Source organism: Pseudopipra pipra, chromosome Z, assembly GCF_036250125.1.
Source record: "Pseudopipra pipra isolate bDixPip1 chromosome Z, bDixPip1.hap1, whole genome shotgun sequence".
Lineage (NCBI taxonomy): Eukaryota > Metazoa > Chordata > Aves > Passeriformes > Pipridae > Pseudopipra > Pseudopipra pipra.
In genome coordinates this window covers 8,171,808-8,193,062 of record NC_087581.1, presented here as the reverse complement: position 1 = coordinate 8,193,062, position 21,255 = coordinate 8,171,808, and the positions used below count along the sequence as shown (strand labels likewise).

Genomic DNA, 21,255 nt, shown 5'->3' with positions numbered 1-21,255 from the left:
CAACAACTACAGAACCATCAGCTGGAGCCCTGTAGAAGCTCTGGTGCTGCACATGCATCACATCTAAACCACAGAGCAAGTCCACTTGCTGAAGGCACAAATGACCTTGGAACATGCTCGCTGACAACACGCTGTGTGAGCGCTCCCGCTCCAAAATTAGGGCTGTCGCAGCGCATTCATCCATCTCAGTGTCTCCTCAGTAATGCCTGTGGTAGCTCATTCAAAGCCTGCTCAGTAGCCAGAAATGCCAAGGGTAATGGAACACTCCTGTCTGACCAGCTGTGGGTTTTACTGCCTGGCTCCACAGCCTCCCGCAGGAGCCCCAGTCGGGCTGAGCAGCAGTGCAGTAATCACAGTGACACTCTGGGATGCATATTTGGTGCAAACACTCCCAGGAATGTCACACATGAATCCCACATCACTCTCCTGACTGGTGGGGTGTTTTTAGCACTGGTTAGTCTCCATTTTACAACTGAAACTGGATTTCCCTGTGGAGCAGAGAGCGGAGTTTCTCCAGGGTCTGAGTTGATGGCTCTCAAGATGGTTCCTGTGTCCGGGTTACAGGCCAGCAACATGTCACAGCTAAACCCACATGTCCCAGCCCCCTGTTCAAAAGGCCTTCCTTGCCCAGAGAAATGAGGTGTCCCTGAGCAAGACTCCTGGTGCTTGTGCACAGCACAGAGCAGTGGAGCACCACGGAGAGCTGTAAAGCAGTGGGACACCCAGCACCCTGCTAAAGCCACGCAGGGAACAGCAAGTGTTTAAAACAGCTCCCTCCACCTCCTGGGGCCAGGGAGAGTGTTCCCATGAGCAAGGCGAAGGGAATATGAGGCAGCTGGGTAGTCCTTGTACTTTCTGCATGAAAGGTTGTGAGCACTTAAGAGTGGTTTCCCCAGCACTTTCTCAGTGAGCACACAGCAAACAGGGCTGTCAGGGAGCAGCTGAGGAGTTTTGCAAGTTTGCTTGGAACCAAGGAAAAGGTCAGACTGTAGGATGTGTGCACAGGTCACAGGAAAATGTGATGCCCAGCCAAAAACACAGTGCGAGGGAGGAAAACTTTCCCTCCACGTGCTTTGACATTTGGGAGAAGAGTATTGGCTAAATGCACGTTCAGGATTTTAAAGTGCAGCTCAGCAAAGTACCCTCACAGGCACTTCGCAACTGAACATTTCTAAAGCAACACACAAGGAAAAACCATTTGCACAACCAGCAGTGCCATGTCCAAACCTCGGTACTTTCAGACAGTTGTGACAAGACAGATGAGTGACCAAAAATTTCCACAAGCAGGGATGTGAGTTAAATCAGCTGCCAGGTTTGAGCAACCTGTGAATCCCATCTGGTCTACTGTGAAAAAGGCAAGTTTCATCTGGCAGATCTGAGCCCCAGAGCCCGTTCCCAGAGCTGGAACTATTTGCTCCCTTGAGGAATGGCCAAGGACACTGGGAAACAAGAAGTAATCAAAATAACTACAACACACAGTTTCCCGAGGTCTGATACAATCTTTTTTTAAACTGGAGTCATCCAGCCAGTCCAGAAGACTGTACCTTCCTAAATGTAATCTTTTATTATCAGTCTCTTCTCCAAATTTTATTTTCCCTACTGAATGTGAGATTTGACTAAAATGAAAAAAATAAAGCAGCCCTGGCTGTGGAAATCTGCCCAGCCATGGCAATAGCTGGACATGTTTGAAGTGCTTCTGTGCCTTGACAGAAGAGAACAGTACTGAGTAACTAGCGATGCACAGCACCCAGAACACTGAAGTCTCATCACATTGTCTCTCATTACACATTCCTTCCCCTCCTTTAAGACACGAGGTTAATCCCCGCACTGCGTGGTCTTTTCTTCTCCAAGATGCCACCCCAGGAATACACTTCATGCCTTCAGCACCCAGTGATGTAAGTCTGGAAACCTCACTGCCAAAACACAAGCAACATCACAAGGGAAGAGTCAGGTGGGTCTGGCTCCCTGGAATGAGGAGACCACCTTCCCCTCCCTGCTCTCACCTCTACAACAGCCTCCACAGGCAGAGTAGTGGGGTTAAGAACCAGACCCCACAGGGAAAATGTGAAAGAACAACACACACTAACAGAACCAAAGAGATTATTTTATTCAGAGGTTTGGTCTAAACAGTTGTTGTTTCACTGGCAAGACTTCTTGCCTCTTCAGGACTGTCTGGTACCAGATGGGGATTTGTTGAGAAAGCCAAACAAGCAATACAAGCGACTGCTCCTGGCAGTGATGGTAAAGCAGTTTCAGTTTTGTTTGCCATGTTTTCCAATTAATCAGGAACCCTATTGTCTCATTTCAAACTGTCACATTTCTCATCAGCTGCTGCACATCCTTCTCAGACAAGTTTTAATTTCAGCCCCACCACTAGAAGATGGTGATGTTCAACACCATGGGATACATGCAGGGCAATCTGCCCTGGTCCTCCTCCTCATCCCCTCTCCACATCTCCTGGATACTTGCCAGCTACATCCCTCCTTGGCAGCATTTTAAGTAAAGGTATGTAATTAATGTACTTGGGCACCTCACAGAGAATTCCAGGAGTTCACACTGGGCTCAAATTAGATGTTCTGGTCACAGAAAGTTAAACACCACGTGGATAAATGCCACCCCCTTCAGAGTCCTGATGAGCTAAAGCCTCCTACTGAAAAACCTACACCAAGGCAATGGACTGGGCTGTTCTTGCCTGTGGAAGTCCAAAGCTCCAGCTCTAATGTGAGTTTGGATCCCTAGGCTCGGCTTTTGCCACAAAGCAAAAATAAGCCCCAGAGAAGCACAGCACACTCCACCACTGCAGCCACGGCCCCAAGACATTGGGATGTTCTGCCCCAGTGTTCACATGTGCCCACAGGAGCAGGACCCAGCAAGTTCTTTGCTGAAGCCAAAGAGCGTGAGAGATGGGAACCATGACACTGGGAGTTATATTGGAGGGTTTTATTAGTTGTTCTTCTGCAGAATCAAAATATTTAGCAAATCAGAGATTCCTCAAGACTGCTGATATTTTATGTATTTAGAACTCGAACAATGTACAACATAATATTTTGAACTATCAAAAACAACCCCAAACCTGATTGGTAGTACTAGATGTTATTATGTAATTCTATAGCAGTGTGAAAAATGGAACTAATGCAGTGAGTATATTTGTTTTAAAGAAGGTGCTTGAAAGAAACCTCCTGCATCACACTGAGTATTATTTAAAACAAAAAGATAACTGATTTCCTAGCAGGGCATTGTCTTAAATATCCTACAAGCCTGGGGGATTAAGAATACTGAGCCCCAGCTCTCTGCCTTCACGTACAAGAACCAACATAAGTTGCAGGTCCAGGTAGAGTTCACAGCTTACCTGCCTTCAAGGGAACTTACACACCACTGAGCATTGGACACCCATGTCTGGCAGAAGTGTTGGATGCATGGGTAAAATCCAAGAGGACTAAACAAGGTTCTGTCTTTATGCATAGTGACAATTTCTGAACCAGTGTTTTACTAAGTTACAGACTAGCTTTCAACCAAAAAATAAAACTCCATTGCACTAAAGGTCAACTTTAACCAGTTAATCTGGACTGTGACACAGTCAAGTAATTCAGGACAAGCAGACAAGACACCATAAAAGCAGCTTCAAAGAACCAAAGCATTCTAGTTTCAGAACCAACTTAATATTCTTCTGTCCAACTCCAGTGCAACAGTGAGGGGGGTACCACTCCATCTCTACCTATGTACAATTCCAGTAGAGGCTGGGCAGTCTGAACTCTCCATGGCCAAGCTGGAAAAAGGAAACTTAGGAAAGGACACTTTAAAAATTTAATTTAAGAAAGAAAGTTGGCCCTCAGTGGAAAGAGAAATGCTGGAGTGATGCACGTGGGCAGGCTTGCTCAGTCACTCTCCCTTGTATGGAAAAAGCTGGACTCCTTCCCGCTGAGAGCAAGTCACACTGGGTGTGAAGGTGGCGGGGCTGGTCCTGCTCCATTGGACGCCGAGAATCCAGGAATGTGTTTTCAGCTGGCTCCTGCACGGGCCATTAGATCTTCCAAAGCGTTGTGTCGGTCCTTATGTAATAATAAGACCTCCTTAATGTCTTTTAGTTCAAAGCCCATTTCTTTAAATTGACTCATTAGCTGGAGAAGTTCTGTGATCTGAAAGACAGACAAGCCCATTATTTGCAAGAGACAAGTGGATCAGTGCTTGGTGGAGGTTTAGCACAGAGCTTGTCTTCAGCAACTGGGCATGCCATGGTTGCAGATTCCTCCTCCCCAGGCACAGCCTATTCTGGTTCTCTTTTGGGAAACTCTGCTCACAGCAGAGCTCTGGGTGCAGGAGGCCACGGGACCTCACCTTCAGTGCCCTCTGTTTCTTGTCCTTCATTTCCAAAATCCTCTTCAACAAGGGCACCAAAGCCTAGCCTATGTGATTGTCTCTCTCCCAGGAGGAAATTTATCAGCCTGGCCCAATCTGAGCTCCCAAAAGTGCTGATTAATGGGACCCAGCTCCCCCATCCAGCAGCTGCTGCTGCACCTGAATTTTTTTTAAAGTTACTTTGACTCTGGGAACAGCACAGTAGCCCTTGCTGTCAACTGGCTTCTCAGATCTAGGGCAAACTTGGGGGATTAGCACAAACCCCACTGTGCACATACAATACTACCAACGTCAACTGCAAATCCTCTCTGAGCTTTGAAAAAATGAAGTGGCAAGAAGCGAGTCAGCTGATCATTTTTATGAACCCTCTGCCATTTACAGTGCCTCTGCTCCACTCCAGGGGAAAGAGAAATCCCCAACAAGCAAGCAGGTTGAAATGGACAATCAGGAGATTAACCATTTCCAATTTTGGGGTTGAGCCAGTAGCAAATCTGTTTCCTGATATCAGTTCCTTCCCACCTTCACACTGCTGTTCCTCTGTTTGCAAGCTCATCACTAGTTCAAGAAAGGCAGGAAGGCATACATATGTCTGGGGTGGGGGTTGGGTTGCACCTTTAAAGACTTCATGTAATAACCTGGCACACAACAGGCTGGCAGACTTAAAAGATCCTGCTGTCCTCTGCCCTGGCTACCTGCCCCTGTTGTACCTTTGGTGCTGGTAAAGCAGCCAGACAATGAACCAGAACCAAAACTCATTTTCCAGCTTCTTCTAGAGCGAGCCCTAAACCAATTTGCTGAGCAGCCAGGCAGATGCATTCATACAAGGGAGAAAATCCATGGCCAGGGCAGGCTGGCAGGGTTTGAAAGACAATTTGCTGCTGCTGAAGTTAACTGTCTATGTACCAAGCACCTTGCCCACAAAAGAACTCTGGGCATTCAAAACATTATGACCCCAATAAGCAGGGTTTCAAAAAAATCCTGTCCTCATAAAAATGCTTGCAAAGTGAGTAACAGAACAATGCAGAAGAATTCTAATGCTTTAACAAATTCTAGCTTTATCAACACAAAGATGCCCTTTGGCAGTCAGTTTTGGGAAAAAAAGCAGCATTACCATGAAAGCCAGAATTACATCAGCCAGAGGAACTGCTGTTGGAATTCCCTGTCATGGCACATTCTCTGTTCCTGCACACACTGCACCCTCACCTTCTCCTCTGAACACTGGTGCATTTCCAAAGCTGCTTCAACAAGAAGTGGATCAAAGCCCTTCTCACAAAGCTGTCCATGTGCAAACAGGTAATCCAGCACCTGTAAGGAATGAAGAAAAGAAACCAAGTTTGCAGTGTGGCGTTGGCAGCGCGTGGTTGAATGGCACCTTTGTAGGCGCAGAGGGGCTGAGCGTGACTCCAACCCGGCACTTCAGAGACAAAGTCCTTCTTAGAAGAGTTGAGACACTCTTTTTATACAAGAGCGCAGAGAAAGCAGACAAGCCCTTCTGTCCTCCTGTGCTCTCCAACCAGCTCTGAACATCTTCCATGCCAGTCAGAGCACCCTCCGAAGTGTACCTTCAGCCCTCTGTGCCTTACGGCGCAGCAGAAGGCCAAAGTTTAAGTGTGTTTTTTATACTACACATTTTAAAAATGAAACTATAGGTCCAGCAGTCAAGACATGTCAGCTTTCAGCTTCCTCTCAGACAGCCACAAGAGCTGATGCAATCTGAAAGCAGTCAGCCTTTGAAGATCAACTCAACACACTGGTGAGTGAGCTGCAAATCCCAGCTCACATGCACAGAAACCACTGACACATTTCTTACCCATCCTCAGCTTTGAGAGGAACAGGGAAGGGTCAGGTGGGCAGTGCGAGGTGTGCAAAAGAACACAGCCTGCAAGTACAGCAGGATTTAAAACTGCCCTCCTAAGGGACACCTTTTTCCATTTGATACCACAGTTCACTCCAGCACAGAGCTTAAGCCACTCTCAATGTGTAGGGAGTGGGCAGGAGATCAGCCCAGCAAGCCTCCTGCAAGCCCAGCAAGCCTCCTGCACAGGCACAGTCCTGTGTGGCACAGAGCCTGCCTAGGGCCAGCACAGAGTCTGGCCGTGCTCTCCCCACTTAGAAGTGTTTGAAGTGGATACAAGACCCAGAGCCACCCTCCACCCTGCAGTGATTTAAGCTCAGTGACCTGGTTTTAGCAGTCATTTGAGGCAACACACACAAGGCAGAAAGCACCAGCACCAGGGTGCACACTAAAGTCGGTCAGTGGGGCCTTGCAGGAGCTTTTCAGGGCTGTCTCAGGCCTGCAGGGGCCGATCTCTCTACAAGGAGAGACGTCAGCATCGTAAGCCCTCGTGCTCAGAACAAGGGAAGTTGGCTGTATTTCTGCCACGTGGCACTAAGCATGGTGCAGAGCCATGCTGAGCTTCCTTTGGATGGGTTTGTGGCTTCTGGGAAGACCCAGTTCCTCTCCCAGCTGGACACAGAGCCAAGGCCCATCCCACGCTCAGCGCGGCTCCAACGCAGCACCCACAGATGTGGCCAGCTCGAGCAGTCTCTCATCAGGAACAAGCACAAGCGCTCTTCTCTTTGGTTTTGGGAGCCTCCACTGCCAGGTGACAACTCCTCCAGCAGCTGATGGCAGTCACTATAGGCTGTTAGAAGAAGTTTTCCCCCCCTATCCATCTTGCAAACCCAGGATTGCTCCTCAGCAGAACCAGTGTCCAACGAAGCCTTTCTTTGTTCTGCACAAGCTCTTACCTGGTCTATATTCTGTCCCTTCTTCTTCATGGCTCTCAGGACGTTCTCTGGTGAGTACCCCATGTTGACCACGGTCTCCACGCACTGCCTCTCACTGGGGGAGAGGCCCTGCTGCAGCTCCATCGTGCAGCTACTGCTGCTGGGCACTTTAGACACTGGGAAGTTTTGGTGTGTTACCTGAAGGGGAAAAACACAGAGGCTGAGGTGATGGTCATCTCCTGCATCCCCACATCCTGTTCCTGGCTAATGCAGAACCAGGATACCCCATGTAATTAATACAAGAGGGTTTCTAGACTGCCCTTGGGAAGTTACACGCTGTGAGGATGAAACAGAGCGGTGCACAACGTCTGATTCCCACCACACTCTTTTAACGCCCAAAACAGCAATCAACAACCCAGATTCTTCACAATAAACCCCCTCCTACTGGTGTAACCAAAACCTTTGAACACCCAGCCCCTGCAACAGTGAAGGTCATGATACAGCCAAACCCCACACCTCAGAGGAAGCACAGAGATTGCTTCCCTCACCACAGGTTTACTCACCACCTATGAGTTTTCTGTACTCACAGGAACACTAGATCTGGAGATTATCATAAACATGATCCAATGCAAGGTATTTGGAAACTTACCACAGGGATTTCTGTTTCCTTGTAGTCTGGGTGTACCTGCTGGACAACACACAAATAAAACAACCATAAACATTATGCACCAGTGAGCAGAATTTGCCATAGCTGGGGAAGGAGGGTTTTACAGAATACTCCACCACACCATGGAGACTCAAGGTCTGATCACGCTTCTGCATTATGAGAAGTGGACATCACACATCTCACATGCAGAAATAGCTACAGAATAGCCACCTATATGTGTGCAGCTACAGAATTGCCATCATGAGGATTTCTTCTCTCAGCACTCTACAAACGGATTATACTCCAAGCAGGATGTGTGTACTCTCATAATAATTGTAAGCTTGTTTATTCTGTCACTGTAACAGCTGTGTGTTCACACAGCTCAGCGAAACTCGCTGGCTCCAGTTCAGCTCCTGACCAAGCGCTGCACAGCCTGAGTAACAGTGGTACTTTTGAAACTGTTGCCTAGAGACTTCCCTTGACTTGTTGAACATGAGAAGGGGTAAGAGAAAAATACACCTCTTTTCTACTCCCAGAGCACTGAATTCCATAGCAGCATAGGAACAACGTGGCACACTGGCTAAAAAGAGCATGTGATTTTTCTGCTCAGCACTCAGACCCGTTCCTGATACAGCAACAAGGCTGGGTCACGTTCCTTCTGCTCCCTTTCCACAAAACCAGGCTGCCACAGGGCAGAACCAACCCACCACTTTATAGGATTTTGCCCAAGATAAGAGCTGTGCAAAGTGAGGCCTTGGCCCCACCAAAGCTGCACATTTCAGTTCACACATCTAGAACTCCTGCATTTTAAACAGAATTAGAACAGACTGTAGGAAATCACTGTGGACCAAAAACCATAGCTTTTTGCATTTCTTAACAGTTATTATGCCAACACAGATTGCTTGAAAGCTTGTCCACATCCTTCAGAAAGGCCTTCCTTGGGCCCAAACAGAACAACAAAAAGGCCTATACAGAAAACCAGTTCTGACAAAATCTACCAAGATTTTGACAAATTCCATTTATTTGCAAAAAGATGCCAAACCACCACCAAGGTTTTCTTCTCCATTTCTGACCATTTTAATCTCAAGGGTAAGAATTTTTCTTCTATAAGACAAAGTCTAAGACATCATATTCACTCTGAATACTCAGGGCAAAAAGCACTAGGATATGGGATACGGTGAAATGTGGGTCTGGAGAAGCCCTGAAATCAGCTGGTTGTCTGACTGAAGGATGATGCTTTGTTATTGATGCTGTAGCCAGGAAAACCAAAACTGCTTCTGACACCAGAGATTCAAGAGTCTGGGAAAACCAACTCCTGCTCCTCAATCTACTTGAGTTTAATTTCAAACTGCTGTCTTCACTAGTCTTTTCTCCTTCTGCCAAAGCTCTGAAAATCATACCAAAAAGTGAGGAGAGGGGACCACCACAGAACCTGTGCAGCCTCAGAGAAATGGAGAAACCACAGATTTGTTTCCATCCAAAATTTCCAACATCCTATTCACTGGTAAAGCAAAAACTCCACTGGTAACTGCAAATTCAAAGTTACAATTTCTAGTCTCATGAGGAAAAAAATTATAAAATCACTGTGGACACACAATTGTCCCGAGGCTTCCTAAAAGGCTGGGGCCACATTGATGCTCAAAGGACTGGAGTACCTCTGCTATGGAGACAGGCTGAGAGAGCTGGGTTTGTTCAGCCTGGAGAAGTTATGGGGTGACCTTAGAGCACCTCCCAGTACCTAAAGGGGCTCCAAGTCCCTCCCTCCAAGGAGAGGGACTTTGGACAAGAGCGTGTAGTGACAGGAAAAGGGGAATGGCTTTAAACTGACACAGGGCAGGGTTAAATGGGATATTAGGAAGAAATTCTTCCCTGTGAGGGTGGTGAGGCCCTGTCACAGGCTGCCCAGAGAAGTTGTGGATGTCCCATCCTTGGGAGTGCTCAAGGCCAGGTTGGATGGGGCTTTGAGCACCTGGTCTAGGGGAAGGTGTCCCTGCCCATGACAGAGGACTGGAACAAGATGACCTTTAAGGTCCCTTCCAACACAAACTACTATAATGATTCTGTGAAAAAGGACAGGCTTATTCTACATTTGATTCTGACTTCCTTCTGTTGTTTTCCTACTCTGAGGACTTCTGTTACATTTGCTTAAATTCTTTTGTTGCATTTACTTCAATTTCTTGCCTCTCAGCTGTCATTTTCCAGTCACTGGGACTTTCCTGTGGAAACATGAAACAAGTATAACCTGAAGTCTTGGAATTCAAACAGAAAGAACTAGTTCTGTCAGCATACCTCTTTCTTGATTTGCTGCTTCCAAAGGAGAAATAGTTTCAAATTAAGACCTTTATTACTTCTACTACCAAGTCTCTTTCTTTGTCCGTTTCAATCTTCCCTTACAGCATTCTTGAGGATACACCTTCCCTCTTGGTCTTTAACAAATTTTAATCCAGCAGAGAGATTTTGAATAGTTAAGAGGGAAAATCTGGCCATCTTAATTTCCATCTATCTAGTTGTGATTTTTCATCTTAGTCCCCAGAGATGCTATGTGTTTTGTAACTGAGGTTTCACCTCTGAGCTACCCACAACCACACAATCACCTCTCACCCCTGTGACTTGCAGCAGTGAGCAGGTGCTCAGCACACTGCTCCTCCTGCCAAAGTTCACAGTATTAAATTTGTTCTGGTCACCAATAAACAGCTGTTCTGGTGACAAACACACCATTTCCCAGAATCCTGTATTTCACAATTGTTAGTGCATTCACCTAAGCCTGAAAAGAGGTGGGAGAACAACAGGAGAGGAGCAGCATCATTTGTTACAGAGCATATGGTATCACAAAAACCTACAGTGTGCCAGTAAAACCACAGAACCACTGAAACACTGCTTATACTAGACAGAAAAAAAATGCAGATTATTTTAGAACCAGCTAGAGGGTTTGACTACACAGTTTTCACTAGGCTTCATGTCCAGATCTGAGATTCTTTACAAAAAAAAGTCCACAAACTTACTCTAATCTCTGCTCTTATTCACAAAGAGACAAAAACAACAGCTGGTGTGAAGCTAGTGTCCTCAGGGTCACTTTAGAACTTGCAACAAGACTGAGGAAATGAAGATTCAATCTCCTGTCTCAGAGCTGGGCAGCAACCAACGGTGATGTTAAAAATACAAGATGATCTTCAAGACTGGTTTTGGTCTCCACCAAGCAACCCTTCCACCCTCCTTCACAAGGGAGGGTGGATACCAGATTTCAAACCACCATAACTGTCTTCCTTTCAAAGACTGAATTTTAAAAGGATCTCAGGAAGCAAATTAAAAATAAAAAAATACACTTATTTTAATGCAGGTCAACCACAAGCACTTTTTTCTTCCCTGAATGACACAGCACATCTGTGTTTTTCAATTTGTTATTACTGCTATTCCTTGAGAAGTCTGCATTTCCCGTTTTCTCCAGCAAATAAAAAAAGCAAACCGAGGAAGAAATGTGGAAGAGATCTGACTCAAAGCCTAACAGCACTTCAGAATCTGATACATGTCAGCCGGATAGGACAAAAGGCAGGACCATACACAAAAGATGCCTTATATACTTAGTTCAAAGGTGTGCAACTATCAACAACAAACGAGAGCTGAGAAGCTGAAAGAAAAATCGCTACGGTTAGCCTAAAATTACCAAATTTTTGGGAAAAACTGCAGAGTAATCATCTGAGGTTCAGAACTGCCAGCATGAAGGCCTGTTGGATTGATCAATTTGCCACGTAACTCAAGAGGATCTACATGTCACTCCTAATAAATGAAGCTATAGCCAAAGCCATAGGACAGTCCAGAGGGAGGATTTGCCTCTGCACCTCCACCTCTCCCCAGCAGCCCCAGCTCCAATCCACTGCACATTTACCGTAGTCGATGTGCTTTGAGATGATTCGTCTTCCGTACAAACAGTCGGCGCAGCCAGGGAAGACAGCCTGGATGAGAAGGGTGATGTCGATGTCTCCCTGGCACTGTCCTCATTTAGAGCAGAAACACCAACCATGTGGAGTCCATTCAGTTCACTGCCTTTACTCTGAGCACAGGCCTGCAAAGAGCTGAGCAAAGTGCCGTTGCGGAGACAGGTAGTGCTGTGGAAAGTGCTCGTGAGCTTTGATGACTTTTGATCATTCTCATCGGAGTCAAGCTTAGGAAAGGACAGGGATTTGATATTGCTCACTGAAGTGATAGGAGAAAGGGACACTTTGGAAGACAAGGACATCTTTTCACAGTTTCCCAGCTGTGGTAAAGTGATAAAGCCATTGGGTTTATGAAGGGGTTTGAAGTCCAACGTGGCCCTTTCTATGGATGCCAGAACTTCTTCATCTTGCAACACAGACTCAGACCCTCCTTTGGGCAAAGTATTATCTAACAGCTGGGCAACAATAGGCCCAGTAGTACCAACGTGAATTTCAAGAATATTTTTTAATTCCTCCTTATCATCAATAGTTTTTAATTCCAGTTTGTCAAATGGGTCTTCTTCACGTTCAAAATCAGCTGGGTTAAAATCTGCTTTTGGACGAGGCGGGCTCAGGACCTTTTGCTTCACAGAGCTGCTGTTGGCTGGCGTGGGAGTAAGGATATTATTGTGCTGCAGGCTAGCGAGGATGGGGTTGATAGGAGGAGGCATGGCTTCAGGGCAAGGTCCCTCTGAGAACCCCATCCTGGTGCTGTCCTCTGGAGCTGCTTTGGAGTTAGCTAGTGCTTCTTCTGCCTTGCGTTCAGCTTCCCTCTGGGCAGCCTGGATTTTTTTGATGTCTTCAGCCCACTCGATTGTTTTCTTTTCCAGCGAGAAGTCATACTGGATGGGGGTGGAGGGGAAAGGAGAGAAGGGGAAAAAAATTAATTTGTAAGGATCGTAATTGCTACTTCTAACAGGAACGTGAGTTACCAAAGAAGAAGAGCTACCTGAGTTACCATGGACAGTCATCACCTTTTCCCAGCCTACAGATTAACAAAGCTGGCAGACACTACAAGTAGGTAATTTTGCCTCTGTGCACAAAACCTGGCTGCAGCCTGGATTAGAATACCATATTTTGTCTCCTTTCTGCATTTAATTTTGCTTTAGAGCTACTGATCATCCCAAAATGAGTTTCACAAGTCTCCCGCCTTCTTCCCCCAAGACTACAGATGTAGCATGGGAAAGTGTAACATGTTACTAGATGGACAATCATTCCCCAACCACTGAACTACCTCCCATCCACTAGTTCCACATGTCATTCAAGATTGCAGAAGAGTAACTATGCATCCGAAGGCCAATAGAGTATTACTCAGTTTGCCCTAAAAGATTCCTAAGGCACTCGATATTAGTTTCACACCCACTAGTTTAAGAGGTGTTTGTATTTTCACTCTACTGCCTTGCCAGCCAAAGCAGATACAATGGCTACAACAATGACAACACCTTCCTTCAGCAGCAGGTTTTGCTGTAGTAACTGACAGGACAGGATCCCTTAAGCTTTTTCCACTTAATATCAGGTCGTTCAGAGCCAGGTTAGCACAGAGAGGCATCTGTAAGCTACTCACTACCAGTGTACTGACCACTCAATGGCTTGGTTGTAAAGGGCAAAATTCTGCACAGCCTTAATCTTTAAATAACCACAAAATGTTCAGAGAACACAGCCTAGGAGTCAAGTCCACAGGCAGCCTAGACCTCAGACTCACAAGAAGTGTTAAGACAGCCTCGACAGGACAATGGCACATACCTGAACAGGAGTACTTTGCCACTGGATTGCCAAGTCATAAATTCCTAATTCTAAAGGGCAACAAGCCAGCAAGGATTCATGGGCCTCTGCAGGCTACTCACTGTGTTGTGCCACATCTCATCCTGTAGCGGGCTCCAGTTTCCCTTCCCTGAGCTCTAAGACTCCAAGAGGTGTGATATGTAATTTATCAGCACAGAGATTTTGGAAAACAACACACAGGCAGAAGCATTGGGCACCACTACTACACACTCTTTGGTATGTGAGCAGAGCTATCATAACTTTGTGTGTGTCTATATGCAGCTCTCCCACATCAGCTTAAATGAGTGGAAACAGGTCTACTAGGACAATCAGGTAATCATTTAATGGTTATAAGGAAAAAGCCTAAAGCAATCTGTCACAGACAAAGTGAAAACAATCATCAACTGGGACTGGTCAAGGAAAATCATGGATCTAAATGAGAAAACATAGTTCAATTAGGTTTCCTGTATCACAACCTGCATTTGGAGATTAGGTTTTCAACAACTAGGCTAAAGCAATTGATTTTATGCTACTAACAGCTTATTTTAACAGAAACATGCTCCTCAAGACAGGGGAGCCACCAAGGTACCAAGCTGTAACTTGTTTGCCCCACAGAATTCCCTCTCAGAACTACACAGAAAAAAAGAACTGGAAATTATGCCATTGCACAGGTGTATCAGTTCTTAGCATTTTTGCTCTTAAAAATTATATTCAAACTTAGCCAGGGTAACATTTAAAACTGTAACCATTGCAAAAAAAACACCGTGCTTCTTCAAAGTAGATACACTAAAATAAATGCTTAAAAATAAAAGCCTAGTGGCTTTCTAAGGAAACAACAAGTAGAGAAGCTTTTTGCATGACCCATCATATTTCTATCCTTCTATAAAGTTGTTAAACAGACATTCTGCAAATACTGTCTGGTACATGAAATGACACCACAGGACTGACATGACTCGTGAGTGAACTGTGACTAACTGCAATTTACAGCACCACATGTTGGGGCCAGGGGAGAAGAGAGCAGAAAGGCAAAACACATCACTCACCTGGGCTTCTCTGACAAGCTGAGAAGAATCAGGCAGACAGAAACCAATGGGTAATCCAACCTTCGCTGGGGTTTTGAACTTGTCTCCTATCTTAAAAGGGACATCATCAAGGTAACTGAAAGGCCCTAAAATCAGAAGCAGAAATTATATTAAAAAAATCCCCACAACTCGCAAGTTGAATGCTTTCAATTAAGGTTCACTTTGCTGTATTTGGGAGCTATTTTATCTCTGCTGCCACAACTATGTCAGGTGACAGTACAAACGAAGTTTGAAGTTGTTTGGACTTTGATGCCTCAGTTTTGTTTGTGGAGTTTGTTTGGTTTGTTTAGATGTTCTAGCCCACAACTGTTAAAAAAAAAAAAGGCAACGCCCCTCACAACATAACAATCCATCATATTTTGAAGTCTCTGCACCCCATGTCCTACTTTCCTGTGTGACAAGACTATTCCTACACAACTGGATGCTGAAGGTCTCCTGAACGTTGTATTCTCTTATATCTCTATAAACAGATCCATCACTTTTTACCATATTCAAAAGAGGTTTTGATATGACCCAGCTTTAGAGCAGCTAAGACGAACTAAAATCCACTTTTTGACATGCAAGTAGGAGGTAACATTCAGAAAGAAGTGGTCACAAGGGCAAAGTGACGACCCACAGACATTCCACTTTAACCAAAACACAGTGAAATATCACGACTATTTAGCACAGCAGTTTTGATTCTTGAAACAAGGCAATCAAACTTGATCAGGTCCTACATCTGTCCTTTGTATCTATCACTTACACCTGATATTTAAAAAATGTTTTAGGGTGACACTTTTCAGGCATCCTACAAACTCACAAGGCAAAAACCACTTAAGCTCAGCCACCTCCACCAGACTATTGCTGTGTTTTCCTTGAGCTACTGTGAAGAAGTATGGGAAAACCCACAATACAAATTGCACTCATTTTTTTTATTAACTGGAAGTGATCTCTTGGATTGCTGGTCTAAGCTTTGGGAATTACAGGCAAAGTTTCTGGTGTGTGTATCAAAAGTGCCTCTAGGCCTTCCTTGAAACTCCTCTTTGAGTGATGCAGATAAAGAGAGACATCAGTGGCAATAACTGAGAGGGTGTTCAGTGCCCAACCCCTCGCTCAGTGAACTGTGACTTGCCATTTTTATCTGACCCATTTTCATACTCAGATGGCAGCTTAAGTACTGTTTGTGTTCCCTCACTGTCAACTCATCTACCAGGCAGCCACAGCTCCCAGAGGCCGAGCAGCTTTCAAAAACAGGAACATCCTGTCAATTTGGAGTTACCGGTTTGTGGGCTGTCATCACTTGAGCTCTCATTCCACGCACTGGAGGTGCTGATCACAGAGTTTTGTTAAGACACAGGTGCTGTCTCCTGCACTTTGAAACCATCAGGATGAACACCACCTGCACCTCCAGGATGAGAACACACTCCAAGCAGAATATAATAGCATTTTCACTGATCCTTAGTGGGAATAACCTGTTTAACTGCACCATGTCACCCAAATTGTATTTGAGCCGGCAATTTGAGAACCAAAGCATTTGCTTATACAGAAATAGCAACTGTGGCAGCCTCTGCACCAGGAGCAGTAAATCGTGGCCAGGTCATGAACAACCAGAGCCCGGACTGTTGCTACTATGTTCTGCATAGCCCCACTCGCACAAGTCCTGTTCCAAACCAGATGATCCGGGTGCAGCAGGAATGCTTCTCCGCGTGGATCTCACCGGCCAATTAGCTCAGTGTTCAAATACTTGTCTCATTAAACCTATTAACACAGTAAGTGGCAGACACCTCTTCTTGCACAGGTGCACCTGAAAGAGATACCAGCCACAGGGGCTACAAGCCCAGACTGTGGTATTTACATAGTAACTCCTATTTTGCTCAGAAAATAAAATGAAACACACCTAGATGGGCCGCACTTACAGATGCCAGCTTAACCTGAAAAGCTTGACTAAGGAGTAAAAGCTTTCTAGTTTCTCCCCAGTATACTGATATTTTAATAACCACTGCAATAACCTCATCTTGAATACGACTCTGCTACAAAACACACAAACACGTATTAGGAACACACCAAGTGTTTCAGGACAGTTGATGGTAAAAAGTCTTTCTGAGGCAAAACACTGATGCACATAGCATTCAGTTTGTTCCAGCCCAGTCAGAACGGTACTAGTTTGGTGACACTGTTTCAAAGTCACATGTTCAAGTGAAACAACTTTAGTTTTTCTGAAACTGTTATTTAATATGCCTGTTGGGCACTTCATCCTTTTATCAGTTAAAAGCACATTGAGGAACTTCTGAGACTAGCTCTGGCAAAAGTGTACCTGCCAGCCTGATCTCTGACACTGTGCTCTGTATTACACTCCTGCCTAACAAAGATTCCTCTCCACTATAGTGTAATGCAGAAGTCACTGGTCAACCCACAGAAATGTCCTTCAGTTTGGTAGCAAAATAGAAACACTTCAGAAAAAAAAAAAAAACACAGTTACCAGTTATGAATGGGGAACAGTTTTGAAAGCATGTGGAACTGAGTTTTCATGGTCACACGAACCACGCTTATGCAATTGTCAGAAATCAGAGTTAAAAGGTTTTAAATTCTATAGTGACAACGATAACACAAACATTATCATGCTGCACTTGGCATAACCCACACTTTTTGCACAACAGATGAAAGCTGCATTTCTACATGCCACTAATTCCTACAACTTAAGCTTGAACTTCCAATTATTCAAATGACAGAAGAGGACCTGAAGTTACATGGTTAGGAATAGTTACAGGTGTATGCTAAGAACATCCTTAAAGACATGAAAAGGGCTCCTTTTCTCTCCACTCATACTTTGTGGTCCCATCTTCATCTCCATTTGAACGTGGTCCTGAGAAACCTGAGCTTAAGCAGGGGGTTTGGACATAATCTGCAGATGTCTCTGCCAGCCTCAACCATTCTGTGATTCAACATCAGTCCTCTAACCTCTAATAAGTAGCTCAGCAATAATCACAAGAGATACATCAACTATATTGACAGATTTCATCAACCTGCCAGACACCGAGCTGCAGGCAGCTGTTGGACAAGATGCTCTACAGTAAGCCAAAACTCAGTTAGTAGGACTATTCTTAACAACCCCGGAGAAGACTGAAACAACTGTCCTGCTGATTTCTTAGGACACCATTAATCCAAGGAAGTTGCTCCACTGCTCCTCAGAAACAGTACTGTGACAGTGCCGCTGGCCATTAGGAACAGAGGGCACGCAGAAGAGCAGACAAGTTAACAAGGCAGCTCACAGCACCATTTGTCTGGGCCTTGTTATTTTGAAGCCAGGAGCATGTTCCAGCACACTGTACTGTTTTGGGAAATTTTTAAGACACGTTGAATTCTAGCTGTGGGCAGCATCTTTGCTCGTCCAGTTGGGCAAACAGGAGAGAAAAATTAAAACAGACATAGAAGACAAGCAGTTAGAGACTGTTTACAGATAAAGAAGCAACTGCTGAAGGGCTGGCAGCTACTTAATGAGGAAATTAGTTGTCTTGCAGCAGGATCATTGGGCCACAGCAAAGGAGACCATCTAAAAATTAAGTTTTGATAGGCTCTTTTTATTAATCCTTAACCATGGACTTAAGTGAGGCATTTCTTATTTTGTACTTTAACTTTACACTTGCAAGACTAAATAAAAAGCTCAAGGACAACTGGAATTCCCCAGGACCTTCTTATCTGAAAAATTAACAATAAAGATCATGGCTGAATTTCTAAAAGCAGAAGTTTTGACAGCATGAAAAGCCATGATTACCGATTTGAGCAAGCCACATCACATACAAGAAGCTGAACTTTAATGTTCCACAGAAATATTATTTGCACTCAAGTCACAACTTATTTTCTAAAAACTATGCATATACACAGGCAAATAACTTTTACGATACAAATCATCTGCATGACTTTACACATCTCATATGCAGAAGATAAAAAAATATAGTCTGTTTTTCATCTGCCTTCTGAACCAGATTAGTCCATTTTAAGAAAGAAATTCATGGTTGAGCAAAGACCAAGCACAGTTCAATGTTATATTGAAAGCTTCACTTTCATTTCAACTTCTCATATGACTTCCATAGGAAGATGCTACAGCTCCAGCATCCACTTCAGCAAACATCAGAGCAGTCTCACAACTGCAGTTCAGCTTTGATTTTGAAGGGAGTAAGTGGGATAAGGGGAAAATATAACTCTGCCATGACAGAGTAGGGAATAGTCACAGGCTGAATTTCAGTTCAATCAGAGAACAAGCACACACAGCACCAGCAAGCAACTATTCCAGAAGGAAGCCAAGGCATTCCTAATCAAAAAACTACTCGGTGGCTAAACAGATTAGTCTATATGGACTGTCTAGGCTGGGACATCAGTCAGCAGCAATAGTAGAATTTATCCTGTTGAAAAGACAAGGATGCCAAATTTCACTTACCATGAGAGTCGGATCCCAACTTCTTAGAAGCCATTTAGAACCTGAAAAACATTTTAAAACAGCTTTAACAACTTCATATATGTAGCACAGATCAAGTCTACGCTGTTCCAGAGTCCTACCTCTAGGTTAGGGAACACTTTGCAGACTCGATGTGCCTGTTCCCGAGATAGACAAGCAAACTTATTTTACAACCTTGAGAACCAACTGAGCAGACAAATAACTTAGCCCAGGATCTGCCAATCTAAACGGCAAAAACAACTAACCAAACCACAAAAACCCAAACAAATCAACCAGACACAACCTGGTTGATCAGGAAGACAGAGTTCCAGATGACAGCACTCGGAGGCCTCTCTCTCCCAGCCCCATGGAGCACACCCTGCTTCCCTTGGCATTAAGAATAGCTCTTCCTACTGGAAATACCACATTGATCCTCTTCAGTTTAATCCCTGCTGCTCTAAAAGGGGATACTACCATACTGGGCACACAGTCAGTTAGCCAGTGAGGCACTTGTCTAGACACACTGGGTAATGCACAACACGGGTACACAATAAATGGTACCATTAGGAAGATACTTTTGGATACACACAAGAAAACACTGGTAAAAAAAGAGGTCTCATCCACTGCCCACAGAATTTACTAAAAACTTATAAAATTTAGATGCAAGATGTTAAACACAGAGTACTTAGACAGCTTGTAAACAGAGAGTAGTCCTGCCCCGAGAAAAGAGTTGCTCAAGATAGAATTATCTGTCTAATTAATTGTCAGCTAAATCTGTGCTCCAGGATGCTTACGGTATATTCAATAACATAACTGATTCTTTTGCTGGATTAGAAGGAAATCACAAGATCTATCTCAAGACAACACAGCATAATTCTTTGAATAACTGAATTTTTAAGTGATCCTTGTGACATTATGCATTACAAGGAATCAGAGCTGCCCTTTGTTCCTGAAGCCCTCCAGCTCATAGACTGAAATGCCCAACAGCTGGTCTTCAAAAACATGGAGCTCTCTGGTACATCCCCAGGGGCAGCAGAGCACGTGGGGCAGATCATTCCCCAGTCAAGGACTCTTAGGCTCGCTGTTTCCACCGCAGGTTCCAACTGCAAACATTACCTTAAAGGAAGGGAGTCATAAGGTGAGGATTACACAGACAGCTTAGCTATTCTTCCTTGTTGCTGCTGACAGGACTGGGAACAAGGAGGACCAGTTACAAGCACTTTAGGAAAAGTCCCTTTTGCTGTGCAAAGGTCCCTTTCAAGGTTATGTTGAAAGCAACAGGTGAACCAGCCCTACTGGCTAACGGGAATTCAGCACAGGGCTAAAGCCAAAGCGTACAAGGATCACCCGGGTGCAACCAGACTTCAAGAGACAACAGCCCATGGGGAAGTGAGTCATGCTGGGCAAGTCCAGCTGCACCTTGGACATATAACCTGTGTGTCATCCTGCTCAATGTTTACCAGCCTCTTCTCAGCACTGGTATTACATCCAAAACTATTCCACTAAGCCAGAAAACCCATTTTGGCACCTGCTGGCAACTGCTTCTCAGAAGCAAACAAAACATTAAGGATTCAAAGATGGAAGGAAAAGGAGATGAAGTAGTGCCAAGCCTACCATCTCAGGAAGCATGTCAAGGGCAAAGCCACCAGACCATGCAGCAGAGCTGCATGTCGACCACTGGAGCTGAACGAGCTTTACTGGTCGCAGAGCCGCAGAGGAGACCAGACTGCAGACAATAGCACGTGAAATAGCTGTACTTTCAGACCCTGATCACGCTGCCAGACAAGCTGCTGTGTTGCTGGTTTCTCTGTGTGAGAGTAGCAATTAAGACATCAGCTGGGTTTGTTATTACTGAAAAAGCCAAGTGAAATCGTACAGCCTTCACGTGCCTCACCACTCCTCTGTTTGCCGCCGGACACTCGTGGCACTGCCTGCAATCCCATACCGTGGCTGTCCACCATCCACTGAACTTGGGACAAAGCCTACACACACTTCTTTTAGTTTCTCCAAGTTCTTTCTTCTAGTTACTACCTCAGACTGAAGAGCAAGTGGTCCTTTCTCCATAGAATTTAAGAACTTCCAACGAGAGGAAGTAAACTCCTCACTTTCCCAACTTAACTGACACAGGAGTTCTCAGTGCAGCACCAGTTACTGCTCCAGGGACACTGGTGTACAAATCCCACTGAGCCAAGACTGCACATCTAACTTTCAGGGAGTTTTGCAGTAGCATATCCATCTGGAATTGCATCAAGTCTCAGTGTCTAAATACCTCACATAAGCAATATGTATCTTGCTTTT

The 21,255-nt window shown here is 44.8% G+C and overlaps 1 protein-coding gene across 9 annotated transcripts in view; it reads right to left on the bottom strand.

The window, feature by feature from the left end:
• Positions 1-2,083: 2,083 nt before the first annotated feature.
• Positions 2,084-21,255, bottom strand: part of UBAP1 (ubiquitin associated protein 1) — a 34,489-nt gene continuing 15,317 nt past the window's right edge. For 8 of the 9 annotated variants that reach the window (XM_064641403.1, XM_064641398.1, XM_064641401.1 and 5 more), the window contains 7 exons: positions 18,961-19,001; positions 14,508-14,632; positions 11,616-12,545; positions 7,736-7,774; positions 7,108-7,284; positions 5,560-5,661; positions 2,084-4,136 (listed from right to left, as the gene is read on the bottom strand). In XM_064641403.1, the coding sequence (XP_064497473.1) occupies positions 3,999-4,136; positions 5,560-5,661; positions 7,108-7,284; positions 7,736-7,774; positions 11,616-12,545; positions 14,508-14,632; positions 18,961-18,994 (1,545 nt within the window). In that variant the 5' untranslated portion in view covers positions 18,995-19,001 and the 3' untranslated portion in view covers positions 2,084-3,998. The remainder of the gene's footprint in view (positions 4,137-5,559; positions 5,662-7,107; positions 7,285-7,735; positions 7,775-11,615; positions 12,546-14,507; positions 14,633-18,960; positions 19,002-21,255) is intronic. The other variant, XM_064641405.1, reaches the window with a different exon arrangement.